Source organism: Microcaecilia unicolor, chromosome 2, assembly GCF_901765095.1.
Source record: "Microcaecilia unicolor chromosome 2, aMicUni1.1, whole genome shotgun sequence".
NCBI classification, from domain to species: Eukaryota; Metazoa; Chordata; class Amphibia; order Gymnophiona; family Siphonopidae; genus Microcaecilia; species Microcaecilia unicolor.
This window is the reverse complement of record NC_044032.1, coordinates 597,072,819-597,095,490: the sequence shown is the minus strand read 5'-3', so window position 1 is coordinate 597,095,490 and position 22,672 is coordinate 597,072,819. Positions and strand designations below refer to the sequence as shown.

Below are 22,672 nucleotides of genomic sequence, written 5' to 3'. Positions count from 1 at the left end.
TGTTTCCGACTCCGTGCTTAGAATGCATTTTCTTCTTCAATTAGCAATCTGTGGAGGTGAGATCCACAAAGATGCAGGTCAGATCCAGTCTCCCAATTATCCAGATGACTACAGACCACTGAAGGAATGTGTATGGAGAATAAAAGTGTCAGAGAACTACAACGTTGGATTAACCTTTCAGGCATTTGAGGTAAAACCTTTTAACTAATTTCGGCACATCCTTGAAGAGAGAGATGGCTTTAGCATTTAAAGGACCCCTCATTAAACTAGCTAGAAAGCACAGGATTGTCTTGAAGCTATAACCCTCCGAGTCAAAGTTTGGCTGTCTTGAGACCTTTCCTCTTGCAGCCATTTTCGAAAAGGCTAAAGGTGTGCTGTCCGAATTGGCATGTTCAAATTGTTGAAAATAACTTCTTTTGACAAATGCAATTCTATTTGGCTGCTTTGAGGTTCTTTAGAAAAATGGGACCATTTCCACATGTACAAAAATCTATTACAAAATAGAATACTGTGTAAAAACAGATGGCGCTGAATGATTCATCAGACCACAGTGAAGGATGGTTGTTGCTAATTTGCAGATAAGTGGACTTCATGACAAGGAACAATGTTTAATGAATACAGAGATATAGTAGAGTATTGGGTTACAATAATATTACATATTTTGCCATTTTTAAATGCATCAAATTTATAGTTCTGCTGTGCCTGTGATGCACTTCATTCAAGAATCTCTTTGGGTTGGCAGACAATGTGTGAATTATAGAAAGCTCCTGAACACACAGAGCACAATTCTACAATGGGATGTCTCTATTTAGATGCACCGATAAAGCAGGGTACAAGCCTATTCTGCATTGACAGTTGGGCACGCAAGAGGGGAATAATCGAACGGCGCTGGTGAAATAGATTGCTGGCGATCTATTTTGGTGGCACCGCAAACAGCTGGCCAAACCGTATTATCGAAAAAGATGGCCGGCCATCTTTTCTTTCGATAATACGGTTTGGCCCGGCCAAATGCCAGAGTTCGCCGGGTTTGAGATGGCCGCTTTTGTTTTTCAGCAATAATGGAAAAAAAATGCCGGCGATCTCAAACCCGGCAAAATCCAAGGCATTTGGTCGTGGGAGGAGCCAGCATTTGTAGTGCACTGGTCCCCCTGACATGCCAGGACACCAACCAGGCACCCTAGGGGGCACTTCTAAAAATTAAAAAAAATATATACAAATACCTCCCAGGTACATAGCTCCCTTACCTTGGGTGCTGAGCCCCCCAACCCCCCCCCCAAAAAAAAACCCACTCCCCACAACTCTACACCACTACCATAGTCCTTATGGGTGAAGGGGGGCACCTACATGTGGGTACAGTGGGTTTTGGGGGGTTTGGAGAGCTCAACACTTACCACCACAAGTGTAACAGGTATGGGGGATGGGCCTGGGCCCACCTGCCTGAAGTCCACTGCAACCAACAAAAAACTGTTCCAGGGACCTGCACACTGCTGTCAGGGAGCTGGGTATGACATTTGAGGCTGGCACACAGGCTGGCAAAAAGGTTTTTATTTTTATTTTTTTAGTGTGGGAGTGGGTTGGTGACCACTGGGGGAGTACGGGAGGTCATCCCCCATTCCCTCCAGTGGTCATCTGGTGATTTGGGGCACCTTTTTGAGGCTTGGCCGTGAAAATAAAAGGACCAAGTAAAACCGGTGAAATACTGATTAACGCAGCTTTTTTTTTTCCATTATCCGTGAAAGCCGGCCATCTGGTAGCCATGCCCATGCCCGCCCATGTCCCGCCTTCGCTACGCCGCTGACACACCCCTTGAACTTTCGCCGGCTCAGCGACAGGAAAGCAGCGATGGTGTCAAAAAAAGCAGCTTTCGATTATACCAATTTCGCCTCTTTTGAGTGATCGCCGGTGATCTCCCGATTTGTGTCGGAAGATCGCCGGCAATCTCTTTCGAAAATAAGCCTGCAAGTGTCCTTATAGAATGCTAGTATACATTTGGGCACCCAGTGTTAGTGTACATTTAGGTGCCTCCATTTATACCTGCTATATACTTGGCATAAATGGGGGCGCTTAAATTTAGAAGGCACACAGGCAAATTACAGTATTCTATAAGTTGCCTATCTACGAGGGGAAGTTATCAACACAGACTACTGTTAAAGCATGTCATGTTACTGTTAATTTGGGTTATTAATAGCTAGGTCTTATTGCATACAAGGGGACCTTGTGCTAAAATCTGTGTTTATCTGCCCAACAAGATAAACTCATAGCATAAGGTATGATATGATACTACATATATATACTTGATATTGATTTGCCCTTGCCATTTCAAGGCACAGACTGTAGAACTCTGCCAGACACTGGCCTTGTTCTGAAGTTGTCATTGAAGCCCCATGCCAGGCCATCAAATCTGTCCAGTCATGATAATGGCACAGAACGTAGAAGTCTGCCCAGCACTGGCTTTGCTTCCCAATTACTAATGTTGCCATCCAATTGCCTCTAAGCTTGTTTGGTTCCATACCTTCTATACAGGATTCCTTTGTGTTTGTCCCACACATTTTTAAATATCTGTTACTGTTTTCATCTCCTGTGTTATACAAAGCTTAATAAATGATTACTGTTATATATACCTTTTTTATATTTTCTTCTTCAGACCATCAGAGGTAGAACTTAGTTCACTGGCTGTACACCATATCGCAATTTACACATGGTGACGTAATTCATACCTTTCTCGTCGTCAGTCTCAAATGTTCATGTATATTTTTTTAGAATTTTATATTTTCAAAAGTATTTTCCACATATATTCCTGAGGAAACAAAATCCTTTTACTTAGCTTTAAAGTCTCGATGTCTTCAGACTGAAAGGTGGGGCTGCATACCGACACGTGTTTTGCCAGAAAAGCTTTTTCAAAGTATGCCCCTATGGAAAAAACAAATCAGTCAAACATCAGACCACAATATGGTTTACATACATACTTATAGCTACATTATAGTGGTCTATTACCTTTGTGTCTCAGTACCGAGTATCAACTATTCAGACTCTGTCAGCCAACATGGCTGCGGCGTCTTTTTCCTAGCATTTTAAAGTCAAAGTCAGGTGATTCTACCAGCCAATAACAGAATCTGTCAAATTAAAGACTGCCATTCGATTTCACTGTTGAGCCCATTAGGCTTAACAGCATTTAATTTATAGATCCAGCTTTGCTTCTTATAATTTAATATCTACTCGATATTACCTCCCTGCGTATCTTTGATGACTATGTCGATTATTCTCCAACATAGATCAGCAGTGGTGTGATTCATTTGTGTTCAATGTTTGACTAGTGGCACTTCTTCCGCTTGTGTAGTGATCTTAGATTTATGCCCGATTAAATGAACTTTAACAGGTCTACTGCTTCTCCCTATACAGACTTTATTGCAGGGACATTGAATAATGTATACTACATTTTTTGTGTTGCAATCAGTATTCCTGTACGCCTCAATTTTGTGATTAGTATAGGGAGCAATCCAACTGTTCCCTTCTATCGTCAGGGTACACCATTGGCAGGACCCACGGTGACTATGTTTAGCATCTACCATCTTTGTCATTTTATGAGGTTTGTATTTAATCAATTCACCCACATTTTCTGCGTTGTAAAGCTGTAATTGGATGGTCAACAGTGATCAACAGTGTCAAAAGCAGCAGATAGATCGAGAAGGATGAGGATAGAATAGAGACCATTGGATCTGGCTAGGAACAGATCATTGGAGACTTTAGCAAACACTGTTTCAGTTGAACGAAGGGGGCGAAAGCCAGATTGAAGTGGATCAAGAATAGCTTGAGATGAAAGAAAGTCAAGGCAACGGTGGTGAACAGCACGTTCAAGAATCTTGGATAGGAAAGGGAGGAGGGAGATGGGGCAATAGTTGGAAGGACAGGTAGGGTCCAATGAAGGTTTTTTAAGGAGTGGTGTGACTACGGCATGTTTGAAGGCATCAGGAACAGTCACAGTGGACAGTGAAAGATTGAGGATATGACAGATAAAAGGGATGACAGTAGGAGAGATCTGGGCTTCCAAGGCTCTTTCTGAGCTGCTTCAGGGTCTTCCTGTACAGGCTCATGATCAGGCATACTGCCTTATCCCACCTTCTGCCTGACAGGAAATGCATTTGTACAGGAAGGCCCTGTGCTGGCGCAAAAGCTGGCGCAAAAAGAGCTTTGGACGTCCCAGGAAGAAGTACCTTACTGAAATGTTCTTTTTCTCTTCTTTTTTTCTAGAGAATACTTTTAAGCTTTTACATTTTTCTGGGCATTAGAGAGGTGCATTTGTCAGTATGTATTCATTTCATTAACTTGTCTTAAACATTTATGGAATGCAAAATCAGTTTACTACAGTTAACCTATAAATTAATACATGGACAACTGATCTTTGCATGCTTTCAATTTCTAATTATTAAAACAAATGGCTGAAATAAACTGTAAGAAACATCTCAAAATAATCAGGAGAAAGTGAAAAATCCAACCCCCCTGTGTACTAATGCTTAGTTGGAGTTTTCTGCAACAGGGCCCATTTTATTCCTATGGGCCCTGCTGCAGATAACTCGAGTTAAGGTTTAGTGAACAACCCCCCAAAACTGAACCACAGGGTTTTCATTTCTTTTCTTTTTTTTCCCACCTGTGCACATCCAAACTGTGCTTGGCTTTAGTGCAGGATGTGCACCACCTTGTGGGTCCTTTATAGTATTACTTCTACCTTTTGTGTCCTTTCCAAATTTTTGTCTTCAGATTTGCACACAGTAATTAAGATGGAGTTGCACCAAAAATCTCTTCCTTAGAGTGATGGATATATAGGGATATTTCATCCATGTAAACCAGCTATCTGAAATTTGTTCACCCTTTATGACCCACACATTTGATTGTTTGAACCATCAAAGTGGCTAACACCATTGCACAAAGTTTCCTGAACAATCAACAAAACAAGCAAAAGATTGGAGAGCAAATTACCAAACTATGACAAACAGCAAAGGGCCAGAGACAAAAGAAAGGGGTAGTGTAGAACAATAATAATTAACCAGAAACAACACAAATGGAAAGGAGGGAAAACTGACCCTGAATCAAGTAATTACTGTCAAAAAATGTGACTCACCCCTGGTGTTAAATTAACTAGAGTAAGGATAGGTGTGACAGAAAAGCCAACTTTTGAGCTTAGATTTAATCTTGATCTAGTTTGGTTCCAAACAAAGGTCAATGGGAAGCATATTCCAAAGAAAAGTTACCAAGCGGCTGACTGCAGTCAAGCATGAAGAGTCCCAGCAGTTGCCTAAAGTTAGGTGCTGGGATAATGCGCTAAGTGCAAATTCTATATCAGCAATTATGCATGCAGTTGCCATTATACGTGGTGTTTGAATGGGACCCCATAAGTAGTTTCAAAATATTTTTCAATTGTTTAAACATATAGGGGTCCTTTTATCAAGACACTGCAAAGCAGCACTACTGCCAGTCGCAGCCAGGAGTCCTGCGGTAGTATGGTTTTGCCACGCACCAGAAAATAATTTTTTATTTTCTAGTGCAGTGGGCGGGGAGTAGGTGTTCCCAGAGGTAATTGGGCAGCAAGGGCACATTGCCACGACCTGCGCGATTACTGCATGAGTAGCTTGTGAGTCCTTACCGTGTTCTAAATAGGAGGCGTGAACGGCTCAGGTGGTAATGGCTGCGCACTAATTTGGAAATTAGTGTGTGGCTATTAATAAAACAAATTGAAATTTGACCACTTTTGAGCCACACTAAAAAATGGTGGCACGTGTGGGAAACCCACGCGTTATAACTACCACCAACCACCTTTTTGCATGGCTTTGTAATAGGACCCTTTAGTATGACATTTGAAAATACATTAGTCCAACCTTTATTAGGAAACTCCCTTAACAAATGCTTTGCGCTGTATGCCTTATTTTGTTAAAAACTTTAATCATAACTTTATCTGCTTTGCTAAAGAGTCATTTTGCTAAAACAGAGCTTAATGGTCAGTTCCTGAATGATGTCATTTTGAAAACAGGGATCATCCAGTTTTCACAGCATCTTGTAGAAACACCTGTCAATTATAGTAATAATTCTGGTCGCCATATCTCAATAAAAATATAGCGGAATTAGAAAATGTTCAAAGAAGAGCAACCAAAATGATAAAGGGGATGGAACTCCTTCCATATAAGGAAAGGCTAAATAGGTTAGGGCTCTTCAGCTTGAAAAAGAGATGGCTGAGGGGGAATATGATTAAGGTCTATAAAATCCTGAGTGGTGTAGAATGGGTAGAAGTGAATCGATTTTTCACTCTTTCAAAAAGTATAAAGATCAGGGGACACCCAATGAATTACATGGAAATACTTTTAAAACAAACAGGAGGAAATATTTTTTCACTCAAAGAATAGTTAAGCTCTAGAACTCATTGCTGGAAGATGTGGTAACAATGGTTAGGGTATCAGGGTTTTAAAAAGGTTTGGACAAGTTCCTGTTGGAAAAGTCCATAGTCTCTTATTGAGATGGACATAGGGGAAGCCACTGTTTGCCCTGGGATTGGTAGCATGGAATGTTGCTACTAATTGGGTTTCTGCCAGGTATTTGTGACCTGGATTGGCCATTGTTGGAAGCAGGATACTAGGCTAGATGGACCATTGCTCTGACCCAGTATGGTCATTCTTATTTGTTGTTCTGTTATTTAGAAAAATGTTAGGGATTCCTTTTTTTTTTCCGGACTCTCCTGCTCTTGTCGGGACGCGATCACCCAGGTGCCGTCAGGAGCAGGAGAGAGAGACCCCAGTTCTGGGCCCCCCTAGGAGGACAGGCCTGGGGAAATCTTACCCCCCCCCCCCCCCCTTGGCAGCCCTGCATACTGTTTCCTCCTTGCTTTAAGCTAAATCACCAGAGGGTTATATATTTATTCCTCACTAATAACAAGTCTTCAATTCAGTTTATTCTCCACTGTCTCACAATTTCAGAGACTCTCTCACTCTAAACTTTGGCACGTTCACTAAGGCAAATGTTCTAGAAAAATATTTTCACAAATCACTAACCCTTCCTACCCAAGCAGTATATCTTAATCATGAATCAGTACTTTTGTTTACACTTTCACTTGCTTTTCTCAACACCCACACACACACACACACCTGTTTTTCTTTTACCAAATGGAAAGCTGTCAGAATTTCACTCACCTCTTTCCATACCAAACACTGCTGAACCTGAAAGGATTTTCTTTAGATGCAACAACATTCTTTTGTCCAGCTTACTGTCTCCCTACCCCGCCCCCCCCAACAATAACCATTTCAACTAAAATTCCTCTTTGAACTTACTGTTTGAGCCATCAGCCAATCAAATTGTGAATGTTTTTATATTGGAATCTGCTTAGGTTGTAGACAGACTACAAGCGAAATAAATAAATACAATTTTTTTTAGCTGTCTCCAGATCTCCTGCTAATTGTCATGCACGCTTTCTTGCAGGCATACTGTCCTCTCAGTGTAGATTCTCAGCACAAACTTTTAACCATATATGTTTACATATTTTGAGCAATCACTGCTATTTATTTTTATCACTTCCCAATCTCACTCGCACATACCCACTCCAAACCTTTTCTTTTTAATTTTGGACAATGTACAAGCTCACCCCCTGCAGAAACATATATACCACTAGCTCTAGCATCTGAAGCAACTTCAGCACAGCCAGGAACTGTCTACATTCATAATGCCAACTATAGTTAGAGTGCTGGAATTGTGGGTGAGTCAGAGCCCAAAATAGGTAGGCCCAGGCCCAAATGTGGCTAGGCCACTGCAAGAAATCAAACTTTTCCCTCTATCACTCACAAAGATATTAAACAGAACTGGTTCCAGGACCAATCTCTGAGGCATGTCATTAATCATTTTTTCCTCCTTATAATTAATTCTATCTACCCCTACCTTCTGCTGTCTATCATTCAACCAGTTTCATATACAGTACAGTCTACTAGCTTTGAGCCACTCCAAGATTACTCAGTTTATTATTTTTTTGGAACAGTATAAAAGGGTTTTGTTGAGATCCCATTAAACCGTTTCCCATGCTCAACCTCAAAGTTAGATACCTAAGAGGCCCTTTTACTAAACTGCATTAAGCACAAATAACATGGGAAAAAAGTGTTCTGCAAAGCACGTGAGACTTAAACAATGATGAAGATACTATCTCAAATCTTTGATCAAATTTGTACACATTAAAACCAAAACAGCACCTGTAAGCAAAGCATATAGGACTGGTTTCTATAAATGGAGCCTAAAAATACTTTGGTGCTGAAAAAAACAGTGCTTAGCTCTATTCTATAAACCACAAGTTAGGCTTCGTTTATAGAGTAGCAATTAGCACCAGGAATCGTGATCATTTACACCAATGAAAACCTGGTTTGGCCTTCAAGATCTGCACGTTAACAAATAAAATAATTTTCGGATTGGCTCCGGAATATATGATCCCTTTAATTGATCTTCCACCAAGAAATGCCATAAACACAGCTCACTCCTATCTCCAACTACATTACTCATCTTGTAGGAGTGTCAAATACAAGCTTCTTTTTGCCTCGTCTTTCCACTACTCCAGCCCAAGGACTTGGAATGCTTTACCCTTGTTCTTAAAATCGCAAGCTGATCACCATCTATTCAAGAAGTTGCTGAAAACATTCCTCTTTGAAAAAACTTACTCCATCAATAACTCTGCTGTTTAGTCATTGTTATTGTGGTTCGCGTTACCTCAGTCTTCTTCTGTAATCATCCATGTATTGTATGTTTCTTCTTTTATAATTCATGTAAGCCACATTGAGCCTGCATTTGTAGGAAAATGTGGGGTAGAAATGAAACATAAATAAATAAATATAAATTTTAGGAACCTCCATGATCCATCCATGCTTCTCCCATGACCATGCCTCCTTTTTGGATCCACACACTAGAATTTATGCGCACCTTTTTATAGAATATGCCTGAACAGATATGTGTGTAAATTCTAATTATTACCATTTAGTGCCAATAATTGCTTGTTTTGCCCAATTATCAGCACAAACTGGCTTGTTAATTAAGTTACATATACAGATTTCACACATATCTAAATTTGCACGTGCAACTCAATGCAATTCAATGTGCCATATATAGAATCCAGGGGATACAGTATAGGGGTAATTTAAAAAAACCCAGAACAGAGCAGATCAGTGATAAAAATATTAAGTGGTTTATTAAGTTGTTACCCAAAACCACTTGAGGTTTTTATCACTGATCTGCTCTGTTCCGTGCTTTAGTTTATCTGAGTGCAGATCTGTGCCTCTATTTTTGTTCTTTGTTTATATTTGAGGCATTATGTTTTATTTACCTATGGGCAATTTTATAAATGATGCTAAAAAATGTAGGGGCCCTTTTACTAAGACGTGTTGGGCACCTACTTGCGCCCAACGCATGTCAATTTTGAGTTACTGCCTGGATACCACGTGGCCCATGCGGTAATTTCACTTTTGACATTCATCTACTATGCGCGCCGGAAAATTATTTTTATTTTCTGCCGTGCAGCAGAAACTGGGCAGTAACCATCATTCTACATGCATAGATGATTACTGCATGATTACCATGTGAAACCTTACCGCTAAGTCAATGGCTGATGGTAAGGTCTCAGACCCAACATGGACGCACTCCAATTTTTATTTTGCCACATGTCCATTTTTGGCAAAAATTTTAATAGGCGTTTTTTTAATAGGCACGCTGAAAATGGATCTTTATGCACCCAAAACACACACTTACACTACCGCAGCCAATTTTTCAGTGCACCTTAGTAAAAGGGCTCCTAACAGGCTTATTTTCAAAAGAGAAGGGCGCCCATCTTCCGACAGAAATCGAGAGATGGGCGTCCTTCTCTCAGGGTCACCCAAATCAGCATAATCGAAAGCCAATTTTGGGCGTCCTCAACTGCTTTCCGTTGCGGGGACGACCAACGTTCACGGGTGCATGTCGGCACTGTAGTGAAGGTGGGACTGGGGCATGATTAAGAGATGGGCTTCCTTGGCCGATAATGGAAAAAAGAAGGGCATCCCTGACGAGCACTTGGCCGACTTTACTTGGTCCATTTTTTCTTGCAACCAAGCATCAAGATCGGAGCCCGAACTTACCAGATGACCACCGGAGGGAATCGGGGATGACCTCCCCTTACTTCCCCAGTGATCACCAACCCCCTCCCACCCTAAAAAAAAATTTAAATTTTTTTTTGTCAGCCTCAAATGTCATACCCAGCTCCATAGGCGGTCGGTGGCCCAACTGTTTGGGGAGGCTAAAGGGGGCGGGGTTAGGGGTGGGGCCATGGGTGGAGCTTAAATCCATAATTGTCTGATAACACACAGAAAAAATAAATAAATAAAAATAAAAGTCACAATTAATACCTTTTATTAAATTTAGATATTAGCTATGTATCATATGTCAAAGAATAAAGTGGTTGCTCAAAGCATATACTAACCACAATCGCTCAACTGCAAAACACTATGCACAACTTTGTGCAAAAACACACTCAGAACCTTACTGTACCATAAATATTACACTGGGCAGAACCTAATACACCAATATACCACCCATACGGAAAATGCAGACCGTCAACAATATGAAACAAGGGATCATAATATCACAATTCTCATGTAGAGCCACAAAACACCCTAATTCATGTTTAATGTGGGATAAAATGCCATAAATAAGTAAAAAATATAAACTTTTAATGATGAGCACCTGATTCTCAAAGTGGACATATTTCAAACACTATAATGAAAATAACATGATCTTTTCTACCTTTGTTGTCTGGTGACTGTTTTTCTGATCATGCTGGCCAAGTATCCGATTCTGCTGCTATCTGTCCTCTTAACTCCGTTTCCAGGGCTTCCTTTCCATTTATTTCTTTACTTTCCGCCTTTCTTCTTCATTTCTTGCCTTACATCCGTAAGTAAAAGCTGGGTCCTCTGCAGACTTGACTGTCCAGTGGATCCAGCTTCTGCCTATTTTCTCCATCGATGTGCAGGTTTTCTCCCTTTTCCCTCATCTTATCTCCTTCCTCTCTCTTCCCTCCCCTCCATCCATGCCCAGCATTTTTTCTCTCTCCCTTTCCCTCCATCCATGTGCATCTCCTTCATCTGTCTTCCCTCCTCTCCATGCATGTCCAGAATTTCTCCCCTTCATTCATGTGCATCTCCTTCCTGTCTTCCCTACCCTCCATCCATGTCCAGCAACCCTCCTCTCTCCCCTGTCCTCCATCCATCCAAGTCCACCAACCCTCTTCTCCCCTCTAGCCACCCATGTCCAGCAACCCTCCTCTCTCCCCTGCCGTCCCCTCCATCCATGTCCAGCAACCCTGTTCTCTCCCCTGCCCTCCATCCACCCATGTCCAGCAACCCTGCTCTCCTCTCTAGCCACCCACCCATGTCCAGCAACCCTCCTCTCTCCCCTGCCATCCCCTCTATCCACCCACCCATGTCCAGCAACCCTGCTCTCCCCTCTAACCACCCACCCATGTCCAGCAACCCTCCTCTCCCCTGCCATCCCCTCTATCCACCCACCCATTCCAGCAACCCTCCTCTCCCCTGCCCTCCATGCACATCCAGCAATTCCCTTCTGTCCCCTGCCCCCCTCCATCCATACCCAGCCCGATTCTCCTCTCCCCTGCCTCCATCCATCTGGGCCAGCGGCGCCCTGGGTCTCCCCTTTCCCTCCCCTTACTTACTATCTGCCCCGCGCCATCTTTAATTTACCTCCGCTCCGTCCCCAGCGTCGACTCGGCCGCATCATTTCAAAACCCGCCCTACTGCCCGTCTCTATTCTCCCCTCACTCCCTTCGCGACGTGATTCGTGCCGCAGACAGAGTCCCGCCTTCTGACATCATTTCCTCGAGGGAAGGAAGGGGACACTCACGGCGCCACTCGCCCGGCTGGGGAGGCTTAGCCTCCCCAAGCCTCTTATACCGGGCGCCTATGCCCAGCTCTATGACAGCAGTATGCAGGTCCCTGGAGCAGTTTTAGTGGGTGCAGTGTACTTCAGTCAGGCAGACCCAGGCCGATCCCCCCCCCACACCTGCTACACTTGTGGTGGTAAATGTGAGCCCTCCAAATCCCACCCAAAACCCACTATACCCACATGTAGGTGCCCCCCTTCACCCCTTAGGGCTATGGTAGTGGTGTACAGTTGTGGGGAGTAGGTTTTGGGGGGGGCTCAGCACCCAAGGTAAGGGAGCTATGCACCTGGGAGCAATATGTGAAGTCCACTGCAGTGCCCTCTAGGGTGCCCGGTTGGTGTCCTGGCATGTCAGGGGGACCAATGCACTACGAATTCTGGCTCCTCCCATGACCAAAGGGCTTGGATTTGGTCGTTTTTGAGATGGGCATCCTCGGTTTCCATTATGGCCAAAAACCGGGGACGACCATCTGTAAGGTTGACCATCTCAACATTTAGGTCGACCATCTCGAAGGTCGACCTAACTGTTGAGATTTGTGCGTCCCCGACCATATTATCGAAACAAAAGATGGATGCCCATCTTGTTTTGATAATATGGGTTTCCCCACCCCTTCATGAAAACTTGGGCGCCCGTTCTATTATGCCCCTCCATGTGTCCAAAATCTATGTGCTAAGATACTGTTATATAACAGCATCTCTGCACTCAGATTCGGTTATAGAACAGAGTCTTAGGGATGAATGTTACATTAATAGTGACTCAGATAATAATACTGGATTGGATTTATTACTTATAACCTGCCCTTGTCCAGGGCGGCAAACAGAAGTACATACATAAAATCACATAAAAAAAATTACAAAACAAATTCTTCAAAATACACCATCAAAAGGTGAACAAATGTCCAGGTTCCCTAGAATATGTTCATCTTTTGGAAGGTACCACTCGACATAGAATACGAGCCCTTAAATGATACTGAAATAAAATTGCAAAGCAGCTTTCCCACCTTGTAGCAATGCACACAACTTATCAGTATTCTATGTTTGGTGCCAAAGTGTGTGACCTTCCCATGCTACGTCCATATATCCACATCCCCTTTGTGCCTAACTAGTGTTTACCTCCATTTGGGTGCTTAAAGTTAGGCATCTAACTTGTATTGCACTATATAGAATTAGGGGTTATGGGTCATAATATAGCATGCGGCTTTAGCAGATATGGACATAAAATATGAAGCTTTTACTTTGTATCATAGAAAACACCTTAATGATATATGTAGGAGGCACTGAGAGGTACGGTAAATATGGACTACAGCTGCACAGATTTATAGATATGTCCATTTCTTTACCCTAGAAAACCTCAGTATGAGTGAAATATTGTGTGTGATTTCATAAATATTTTTCAATGCTATTAGAATGTGCAATTTGTCAAAAACTGGGGAATAATTTTGAAGTCATCTTCTGTGTGTATTCACAGGTCGAGCGCCATGACAACTGTGCCTACGATTACCTTGAAGTTAGAGATGGAAACAGTGAAAACAGCCCTCTGATAGGCCATTTTTGTGGCTATGATAAACCAGAAGACATCCGCTCTACCTCTAACACCTTGTGGATGAAGTTTGTTTCTGATGGAACCGTTAATAAAGCAGGATTTGCTGCTAACTTTTTAAAAGGTGTACAGTGAGGCATAAAATGCAATGCACTTTCTTTTTGGTATTTCTTTTCCATAGTTGACCTTCGGTGTGGAAGGACTTCTCAGATCTAACAGAAATAAATGTTAGAGCTGAATTGAGATTGGAGCATAACACCATTAGAATGCCCACTGTTCGACCCCAAAATACACAGTGTAGGGGCAATTCTATGACGAGGCACCTGCATTTACATGCCCATTGCACACAACTTACAGAATACTGGAAGTTATGTGCACCCTTACTACATTTATGCCAGGTCTATAGCTGCAGGCACTTAAATATAAGGGTTATCCTAATATTCCATAATGGTATCTTACAAGGGGGTGCCCAGTTAAGAATTGCTGCCGTGTGTTTTGTTTTTCTTTTGGTAATCCCTCCCTTATGCATTCATGAAATTGGATGGATCTTACTTGCAGTACATGTTAATATCTGCTTTAATTGGACAAATGGGGCATCATCAGTTCCTATAGTTGGGAATGAGTAACAAGGATCTGATTTTCCTATTAAGATCTGCCTGGTACTCCCAAATGACCCCAGACTGGCTACTGTCAGAGACAGTATGTTGAAGAATTATCTTTGATATCCCACCATTTGAGGTATTGGGCTTTTCTTTTTGTTCCCTTCTTGGATTTAAGAATGCCATTGATCCATTTTGTAGTATGAATTCAGGATAATGCAGATTTAATTTTCCAGAGATAAAGGTGGCAAATTTTATAAATTAGTGGCATAAATTAGAAACCACACAAAAGAACACACTTAGAACTAATTCTAAATGGAACTTAAGTGTACCTAAGCTGTTAAACAGTTGAAGGGCGACATTGGATCACCAAAATAGAGTTGCAGCCACTTGTGTCAACTCAATGGCAGGAGTAAGTGGGCATACGTACGCCATACCATACGTTCAACTTATTCTGTATATTGCATGCATCACTAGGTGAAATGCGCATGACACATCCATGTTCCACTCATGCTAATACCCCTCATGCAGTTTTGTGCTAAGAGACTTAATTGCACATTTTATTGACTAGCAGGGATATGCGTAATTACCAATTATTGGCACCAATCAAGCCATAAATGCTGCTATTCTTTAAATATATGGATGTTATTGTTGCCTAACTATAGGCATACCTTATAGAATTGCCCTTCAAGTGCCCTCCAAGGGCTATTCAGTAAATGGTACTCAAATTTAGGGACTGGGAAAAATTTGCGCTAAGTGCAAGAGCTATAGAATAGCGTTTAAAGTAGATTCCTGCACCCAACTTTCAACATGAGGACTTATGTCAGCTGAAACCTGGCGTAAATCATGGCATGCAATTTGGGTACATAAACCTGGTGTTCTATAACAATGTCCTTGGCCTGCCTGTGTCCCTCCCATGGCTATAACCCCCTTTGAGTTGCACGTGAGACACTTTGGGCACCAGCATTATAGAATAACGCAAAGGCAGATGAACGTGTAAATCCAAATTAGTGCCAATTAAGTCCAAATAACCTCAATAATTGGTTGTTAAAGCCCAATTGACTAATTAGCTTATGAGCGCATCTGAGCTCTGCTCTCAACTTTGGGTGACCTATATAGAATCTGGGACTAAGTGGATCATCATTTTCAAACATTCTTTCTGTGCTCTGTGCAGCCTTAAGAGTGATGCTCTAAAGTATTCTTTGCAGCCCACGAGGTGCCTGTAAATTAGATTATATATGTCAGATGCCTTTGTTGAGAGGAGGAGTTCCTCATTTTATTTTCTCAGGTAACAGGTTTTGGCATGTAAAAAAATGTCATAGTCATCTAAATTAAAAATGTGCATGTAGTATACATGATAGGCATGTGACAGGTTACTTCTGGAGCATCACCCCTGTTTTGTTTCGTAATTAGAGATGAGGAGAGGTAAAGGAGCTTTATTAATGCTTTCCAATTCCTTCCCGGAATAACAGAGGAAGATGAATGTGCCAAGGCAGACAATGGAGGGTGCGAGCAGCGCTGTGTGAACACTCTGGGCAGCTACAAGTGTTCTTGTGACCCTGGATATGAACTCGGACCAGACAAGAAAAGCTGTGAAGGTATGTGGAAAACTATGCAAAATAGTGTTCAAGACAAAAAGGAGATCAGTTCATTTCAAGCCACAGTTATTAGATACAGTCATAGGTGGTCGATGTTTCAGCTGTTAGGGGCCTGAGTCTACAAATATATATCAAATGCCAAAGAATAAAGTGGCAAGAAAATTAAACAGTGTAGCCTTCAATAGATACATATAGGTCTCTTAGGCAATTAAATTAAAGCGGTTTGAAAAAAAAAAAGTGTTTGCAGATTATGTGTACGCCTCAATAGAGGCTTGCAGCCAGACTGCCTCTTTTCTCTCTTACACATCCCACTTGCCCTCAGCTAACACACCAAAGAAACAATTCAACTGTATTTAAAGATCCCTCAAGAGGTTCTAAAACTCTTTCTGATGTCTTGGTATAACCTCAGCAAGGCCAACACACAGTCCCTCCACTGCAAAACACTATACACAAACTTGTGCAAAAACACACTCAGAACCTTAGCAAACTACAACAGCACAAACTCCCAGATCAGGAAGAGCTGCAACCTTATGTATGAAAAGGCAGCACTATAAATATTACACTGGGTTGTAAAACACCAATACAAACCCAAATAGGATTGCAACAGGATCTGTACACAAATTCTACATGCTAGCAGAATACTGCACCTTAGTCACATATGAAAAAAAAATATGACATAACAAATATGACACAAGGGACCAGAGATAAATAAAAGATATGAAGACAAAAAAACTGAGGGGGTCTTTTATTAAGGCATGCTTACATTTTTAGAGCGCACTAACAACGTAAGTGCGCCTTAGTAAAAAACCCTCTGAACTGGAAAGCTCAAATTATGTAAGCCACATTGAGCCTGCAAATAGGTGGGAAAATGTGGGATACAAATGCAATAAATAAATAAATAAATAAGAAGTCACACTCAGCATACAGCAATACTGAAGAAATTGAAACTAAAATGCAAAATATCACAAATGCACATTTCCAAAAGCTGACATATTCCAGTTAACAAATTCTGAATAAAATACTTTTTTCTTCCTTTGTTGTCTTCAGCATTTTTGTTTTTCTATTTGTTTTGGTCTCAGTGTCTGTTTTATACTTTTCCCAGTTTTTTTTCTTCTCTTTGCAATGTCTCCTCCCCATTTGACATTTTTTCTCTCTCCATGTCCACTATCCTCCTGCGTCCTTATGCGTCCTGGCCACCATCTCCCCTCTGTGGACCTGTCCCCCTATCCTTCCTCCTGTTTCACCATCTACCCTCAAAGTATCTCGATCCATCCCTTATATTCAGCAGTTTCCCCTCTATGTTTTGTCTTGCCTTATCCTTCAGTTCCCCCACTTTGTTCCTATCCCCTCCTGTGATTAGCATTGCCCCTCTGTGTCCCTACTGCTCCCCATCCAGTGTAGCCCCTCTGTGTCCTTATCCCTTTCCCTCTTTACCTAGCATGTCTTCTCTATCTCCATGTCTGTCTCCTAACTCTTCCCTTCTTCCTACACCCCCCAAACTGGGGCCAGGATGTCTCCCTTTCTCACCTCACTCCCTTTCCCCACAGTTCAATATGTCTTCTTCTTAGGTCTCCAGGGTCTTTCCTCTTTTTTTCCCTAGTCATTCAGCCAGTCAGTATTTCTCTTGCCCCCCCCCCCCACACCCAAGCTGGTTTAGCATCTATCCTTCTCCCTCCAGCACCTCATCCTGTCTCTGTCCCTCCCTCTCCCCTCATGTTCCAGCAGAGCAACACTTAGTTCTCCATCTCGCCTGCAAGTCCAGAGTTTCTCCCATTTCTCATCCCCTCCTTACAGTTCCAGCATCTCTCCCTCCCTCCCTCCCGCTCCCTGTGGTGCAACGGTGCTTGCTAACCTGCTTCAATTGCTGTCGACAGGGGCACTTCAGCAATTGAAAAGAGCTACCTGGGTGCCTCAGTCTTCTCTGTGATGTGTTCTTCCTCTTCTGATGCAATTCCTTGTTCTGCGTGGACAGAACATATCACAGGGAAGATCCAAGCACCCAGGCAGCTCTTTTCAATCACTGCGGTGGCCCTGCCAGCAGCGATTAAGGCAGGTTAGCAAGCACCCTCAGACCGTGGGGAGCAGGCTGGAGGGAGAGAAGAAACCTGCCAGCAGCCCGGGACAGTAGGTGGAGGTTGGGACTGTCATTGGGGAGGCTAAGCCTCCTCTAGCTTCTTATAAGGGGTGCCTATGGATACAGAAGCACTACATATTAGTGCTGACTACATTTAGGAATATTTTCAATCTAGTCAGCTAGATTCAGCTGAAAACCATATTAATTTAGCCAGCTAAATTAAGTGATTGGGTATTTTTTTCAATATGGACCCCATACTAATACCTGCCATAAAGATAACAGTAGGAACATAAGAGCATAAGCGTTGCCATACTGGGACAGACTGAAGGCCCATCAAACCTAGTTTCCTGTTTCCAGCAGTGGCCAATCCAGGTCACAAGTACCTGGCAAGATCCCAAAAGAGTAAAACAGATTTATGCTGCTTATCCTAAAAATAAGCAGTACCATTAACAGTACAATGCTTATAGACCGTTCTACCCTCTATATGGGTTCAATGCAGTATACAATTACATTTACAAATAAGATCTCACAGGATTTCAACATTCATGAAATACTCATAAAAAAACAAAATTAAGCAAATAATTCATAATAACAATAAAGAAATATATCAACCAAATTATGAACAATCAAAAAGAATTTTTAAAAAAATTTCCAGTAGCCCTGCTCAAGTCATAGTAAAGTAGGAAATGAATTTCAAAGATTAACACCTACAGGCGAAAACATAGTTTTAGCCACCCTGACAAAACACAGATTGCTACAAGAAGGTGGATGAAGAATAAGCCTGTCAAGCAGGTGAGAGGACATCCTAAATAAAGGAATGATAATAGCATTAGTCAGTAAAACAGATGTCATACCATACAGCATCTGAAATACAGGCTACTTTAAATAGGATCCTCTCTCTTAACCAGATGCCAGTGGAATTGAACATTATAACTGGATATACTAGCAAACCTAGAGATTCCAAAAATCAGCTGAGCAGCAATATTTTGTATTAGTTGTAGCTTTCTTAAGGGGTCCTTTGACTAAGGTGAGCTGAAACTGGCCTGGGCTGGTCTAGATGTGTGTATTTGCGCACCTGCAAAAAAGACCTTTTTTTTGGCCGAAAATGGACGTGCGGCAAAATAAAAATTGGCACACGTCCAATTTGGGCCTGAGACCTTACCTTACAAATAAGATCTCACAGGATTTCAACATCCATGAAATACTCATAAAAAACAAAATTAAGCAAATAATTCATAATAACAATAAAGAAATATATCAATCAAATTATGAACAATCAAAAAGAATTGATTTTTTTTTTTAATTTCCAGTAGCTCTGCTCAAGTCATAGTAAAGTAGGAAATGAATTCAGAAGATTAACACCTACAGGTGAAAACATAGTTTTAGCCATCCTGACAAAATGCAAATTGCTACAAGAAAGTGGATGAAGAATAAGCCTGTCAAGCAGGTGAGAGGTGGCCCATTAACTTAGCGGTAAGATCTCACGCGTTAACCAGATGGTAATCATCAGCGCGCGTACACTGCCAATTATTGCCCGGTTAGCGCTGCGTGCTGGAAATTTTCTGGCACGCATACTGGATGCATGTAAAAAATTGAAATTACCGCCCAGGCCACGTGGTAGCTGGGTGATAGTTCCAAATTGGCATGCATTGGGCGCACATAGGCACCTATGCGGCTTAGTAAAAGGGCCCCTAAATGTCTAGCAGATAGGCCTGCATTAGATAAGGAATGAAAAGCAACTGAACTAAAAGAGCAAATGTTTCAGTATTGAAAAAAAAGCTCTTATTAATCTTAATTGCTGTAATCTGAAAAACGTTCTGCACCAAAAATGGTTTATTTGGGAACTATATTGCAATGATGAATCTAGTATAACTCCTAGAACCCTAGATTCTGATTCGACTAATAAGACTTTATTGTTGGTAACAGTAATGATGATGGTACTGTTACTCCAGGATTTTTAAACCATACATCTTTGGCTTTATCAGGATTTAGTTTTAATTTATTAGTTATAGCCCAAATTTTTATTCATTCCAGCCAGAACATTGTTAGACAAATCAGTAATGCTTATTGGTACTGGTAACAAAAGGAAAATAAGAAAGAATTAATTTGCATAAGAAAGAATTAATTCCTCCACCTGCAGGCTTATTTTACTATGAGACCTCATGAAAAAATTCAGGAAATACGGGGGACCCCTGAAGGACACCACAACCAGTTAACCATGGACTAGAAAGTGATCCCTCAAACTGAACTTGATAGCTTTGCTTAGTTAAAAGAAATCACATCATTCTATTAAATGCCCAGCCATTACTGCAGTAACTTGTTCAACAGCCACACAGACCACAACTCCTCCTATAACATGCTCTGAATTTAGTCAAAAAGTGATTTCCCCCCGCCCCTGAGGCATTGATTCTAAACTCTGAAGCACCCATAGATTTTACTTGCCCAGGAGCCAACCAAAATCCTCTGTGGAGCAGTACTATAGAGCCTTTGAATTGGCCCCTAAAAACTGAATTAATATGGCAGCTATTTTTTTTTTAGAATTATTTTACAAACAACAGATGGGAAGTTTATAAATAGCATGGCAATTTTCAGAGCATAACCTTTCTTGGTATTAATACCCTGTCAAATTTAGAGCCTTTGTATTTTTTCTAGCCCTCAGCCCTTTCCATCATGACATTAACTGACAGTAAATGGTATTTCCAATGACTACCATGACTTAAGATCCTTTTTTTCTGGGCAGTTTTGGAAATTCTGTGATGTCAGAAGATCACTTTAAGCACTGATGACAACACCGTCTCTTGTTTCCGTTTCTGAATGACACTAGCCAGTAGTACTGATTATTGGACAAAATATAACGATGATGCTGAAAACAGATCTACACTATACAACCGATAAGAAAGTGAATTGTTATTTTTATGTGAATATGGGGTCCACGTTTCACCACATTCTAGCATTTCTAAGTGAATTAAATTATGATAGAATAGAATCTTGAATGAACACATGTATGAAAAGTTACTACCCAACCATATTCAGATTTTTTGCTTACCAATGTTCTCATACAAGCTTGGTAGCATAAAAATTTCTGAGTAATTAGCATAGGCAAGGGATGTAAATTCTTCCTAGTGAGGAACATGTACAGTTTGATGTGCTTTCTGTGCATTGATATTTGTTGATAGCTTTTTATGCTTAATATGCACTTAAAGAAACTTGAGGGTGAAGCATTGGAAAATGTCTGTGTTTTGACTTGAATATCAGTTGGTAAGAATCAAATAGGACTATTAGAGGAATAGTCAACCAGCTAAAGTAGTGGAAGTCAGTCATCACTGTAATAGAATTTAAATTTGAGAAACATCTACCAGCTGAGGTGCTAATAAAAATTAAGGGGTAGATATTCAAAAGGGTTTGAATGTGCAGGAGAGGCTCCTGTCCGGTTCAACTCCATTGAGCTAACCAGCTGCTGAAATTCAGCAGTAGTTAACAGGTTAATGACACTGAATACCCACCCCCTAATCAGCCATCCCCTAAACAGCTAGGTTAGTGGGGCCAGAGGTGGAGCATTAACTTAGCGGTGATATTCAATTTGCTAGCCAACTAAGTAACCCCTTAAATTTAGGACAGCAAAACAGCTGTCCTAAATTTATGTGCTGAGTTAACCATGCCCTGGTCTTAATGTCAGCCATTCCCAGTTAACTTTGGGTCAGTGGACATACCCACGCATGCCTCAGCATTCAATATCTGGGGTTAAATCAGCCCATAGTTGGAAGCAGATTATAAGCTGCTCATTGCCACAGGCTATATATTGACCCCTAAATTTATCAGGATAGATATAGAAAACAGTGAATCGGGTTTGACAGTTGGTTACAAGGTATATGTGTGTATGATGAGGAAGAGGTTTTCAGTTAAATATGGAGAGGTAGATATTCAGCTCACAGTGGTTAGCATTTTTATAAAAGCAGACAGCCACTGATATTGAATATCCAAGGCTAATTCCTCAGTCGCTGGCTGCTGGGTATTATTCGGGTCCGGGATGATATTCAACCAGGACCTGTATTTTTGTTTATTGATTTAAAATATTTATATTCTGCACATTCTACTGGACCCACATAAGTATATCTGCTCCTTCCGATGCTTTCTCCCCCTCCCCTCCAGAAATATAGCAAGACCCCCCCTGCAAGGCTGCTACTAGAACTTGCAACAGCAATCTTAGGGAGGCAGCCGCAATAGTCAGCAGGGACCACCAGGGAAATAGGTAAGCCTGAAACCCTAGAGGAGTCTTGGTGTTCTGGCAGAGTGAGGGAGAAGGATCCAGCAGGTGGTGTGCTGTGCTTCTGGGGGATGGGGGAAGCAGGCATCAGAAGGAGAGGTCTTGCATGACATTCAGGAAGTTGGTGTTAGGGAAGACGGTCTTGCTGTGTTCAGCGGGTGGGGGATTGGAAGGGGGAGTTTGGATGTTCTGAAGGGATGCGTTGTAAGGGAGGGAAGGGAATGAGGGGAATGGAAGCACTTCAGGCCAGGACCCTGGAGTTAACCAGGCACTGGCCGATATTCAGCCTTTTTTTCTGTCCTAACTCTATGTGGTTGCTCAGTGGGTTAGCAAACTGAAAATCTCTGCTAACCAGCTAGGTTTCCACTCTGCCCTAACTTCACACCTGAACTGCCCCAGTTTTGTCATGGGCAGTTAGAAGGAATATTCAGTGCACTATCCATTAAGTTCTGCTGAATATCCCCAAATAACCCCACACAAGCCATTTAAAAAGGCCAGGAGTCTCTCCTGGTCATTTTAATTGCTTTGACTATCTACCCTGGAATTGTTATACTCATCCATCCACAAAGACAGAGCATCAGAGAGGAAGATAAATAAACACACTGGGTGGGTCATTTTTTTTCCAATTAATTACTATGTTACTTTGCCAATGTGCCCCTC

General features: G+C 41.6%; 1 protein-coding gene across 1 annotated transcript in view; it reads left to right on the top strand.

Moving 5' to 3' along the window:
- The window catches only part of TLL1 (tolloid like 1), a 499,423-nt gene that overhangs the window by 390,176 nt on the left and 86,575 nt on the right, over positions 1 to 22,672 (top strand). The window contains exons 12-14 of the mRNA XM_030191579.1: positions 45 to 190; positions 13,406 to 13,601; positions 15,549 to 15,674. Coding sequence (XP_030047439.1) covers positions 45 to 190; positions 13,406 to 13,601; positions 15,549 to 15,674 — 468 coding nt within the window. The remainder of the gene's footprint in view (positions 1 to 44; positions 191 to 13,405; positions 13,602 to 15,548; positions 15,675 to 22,672) is intronic.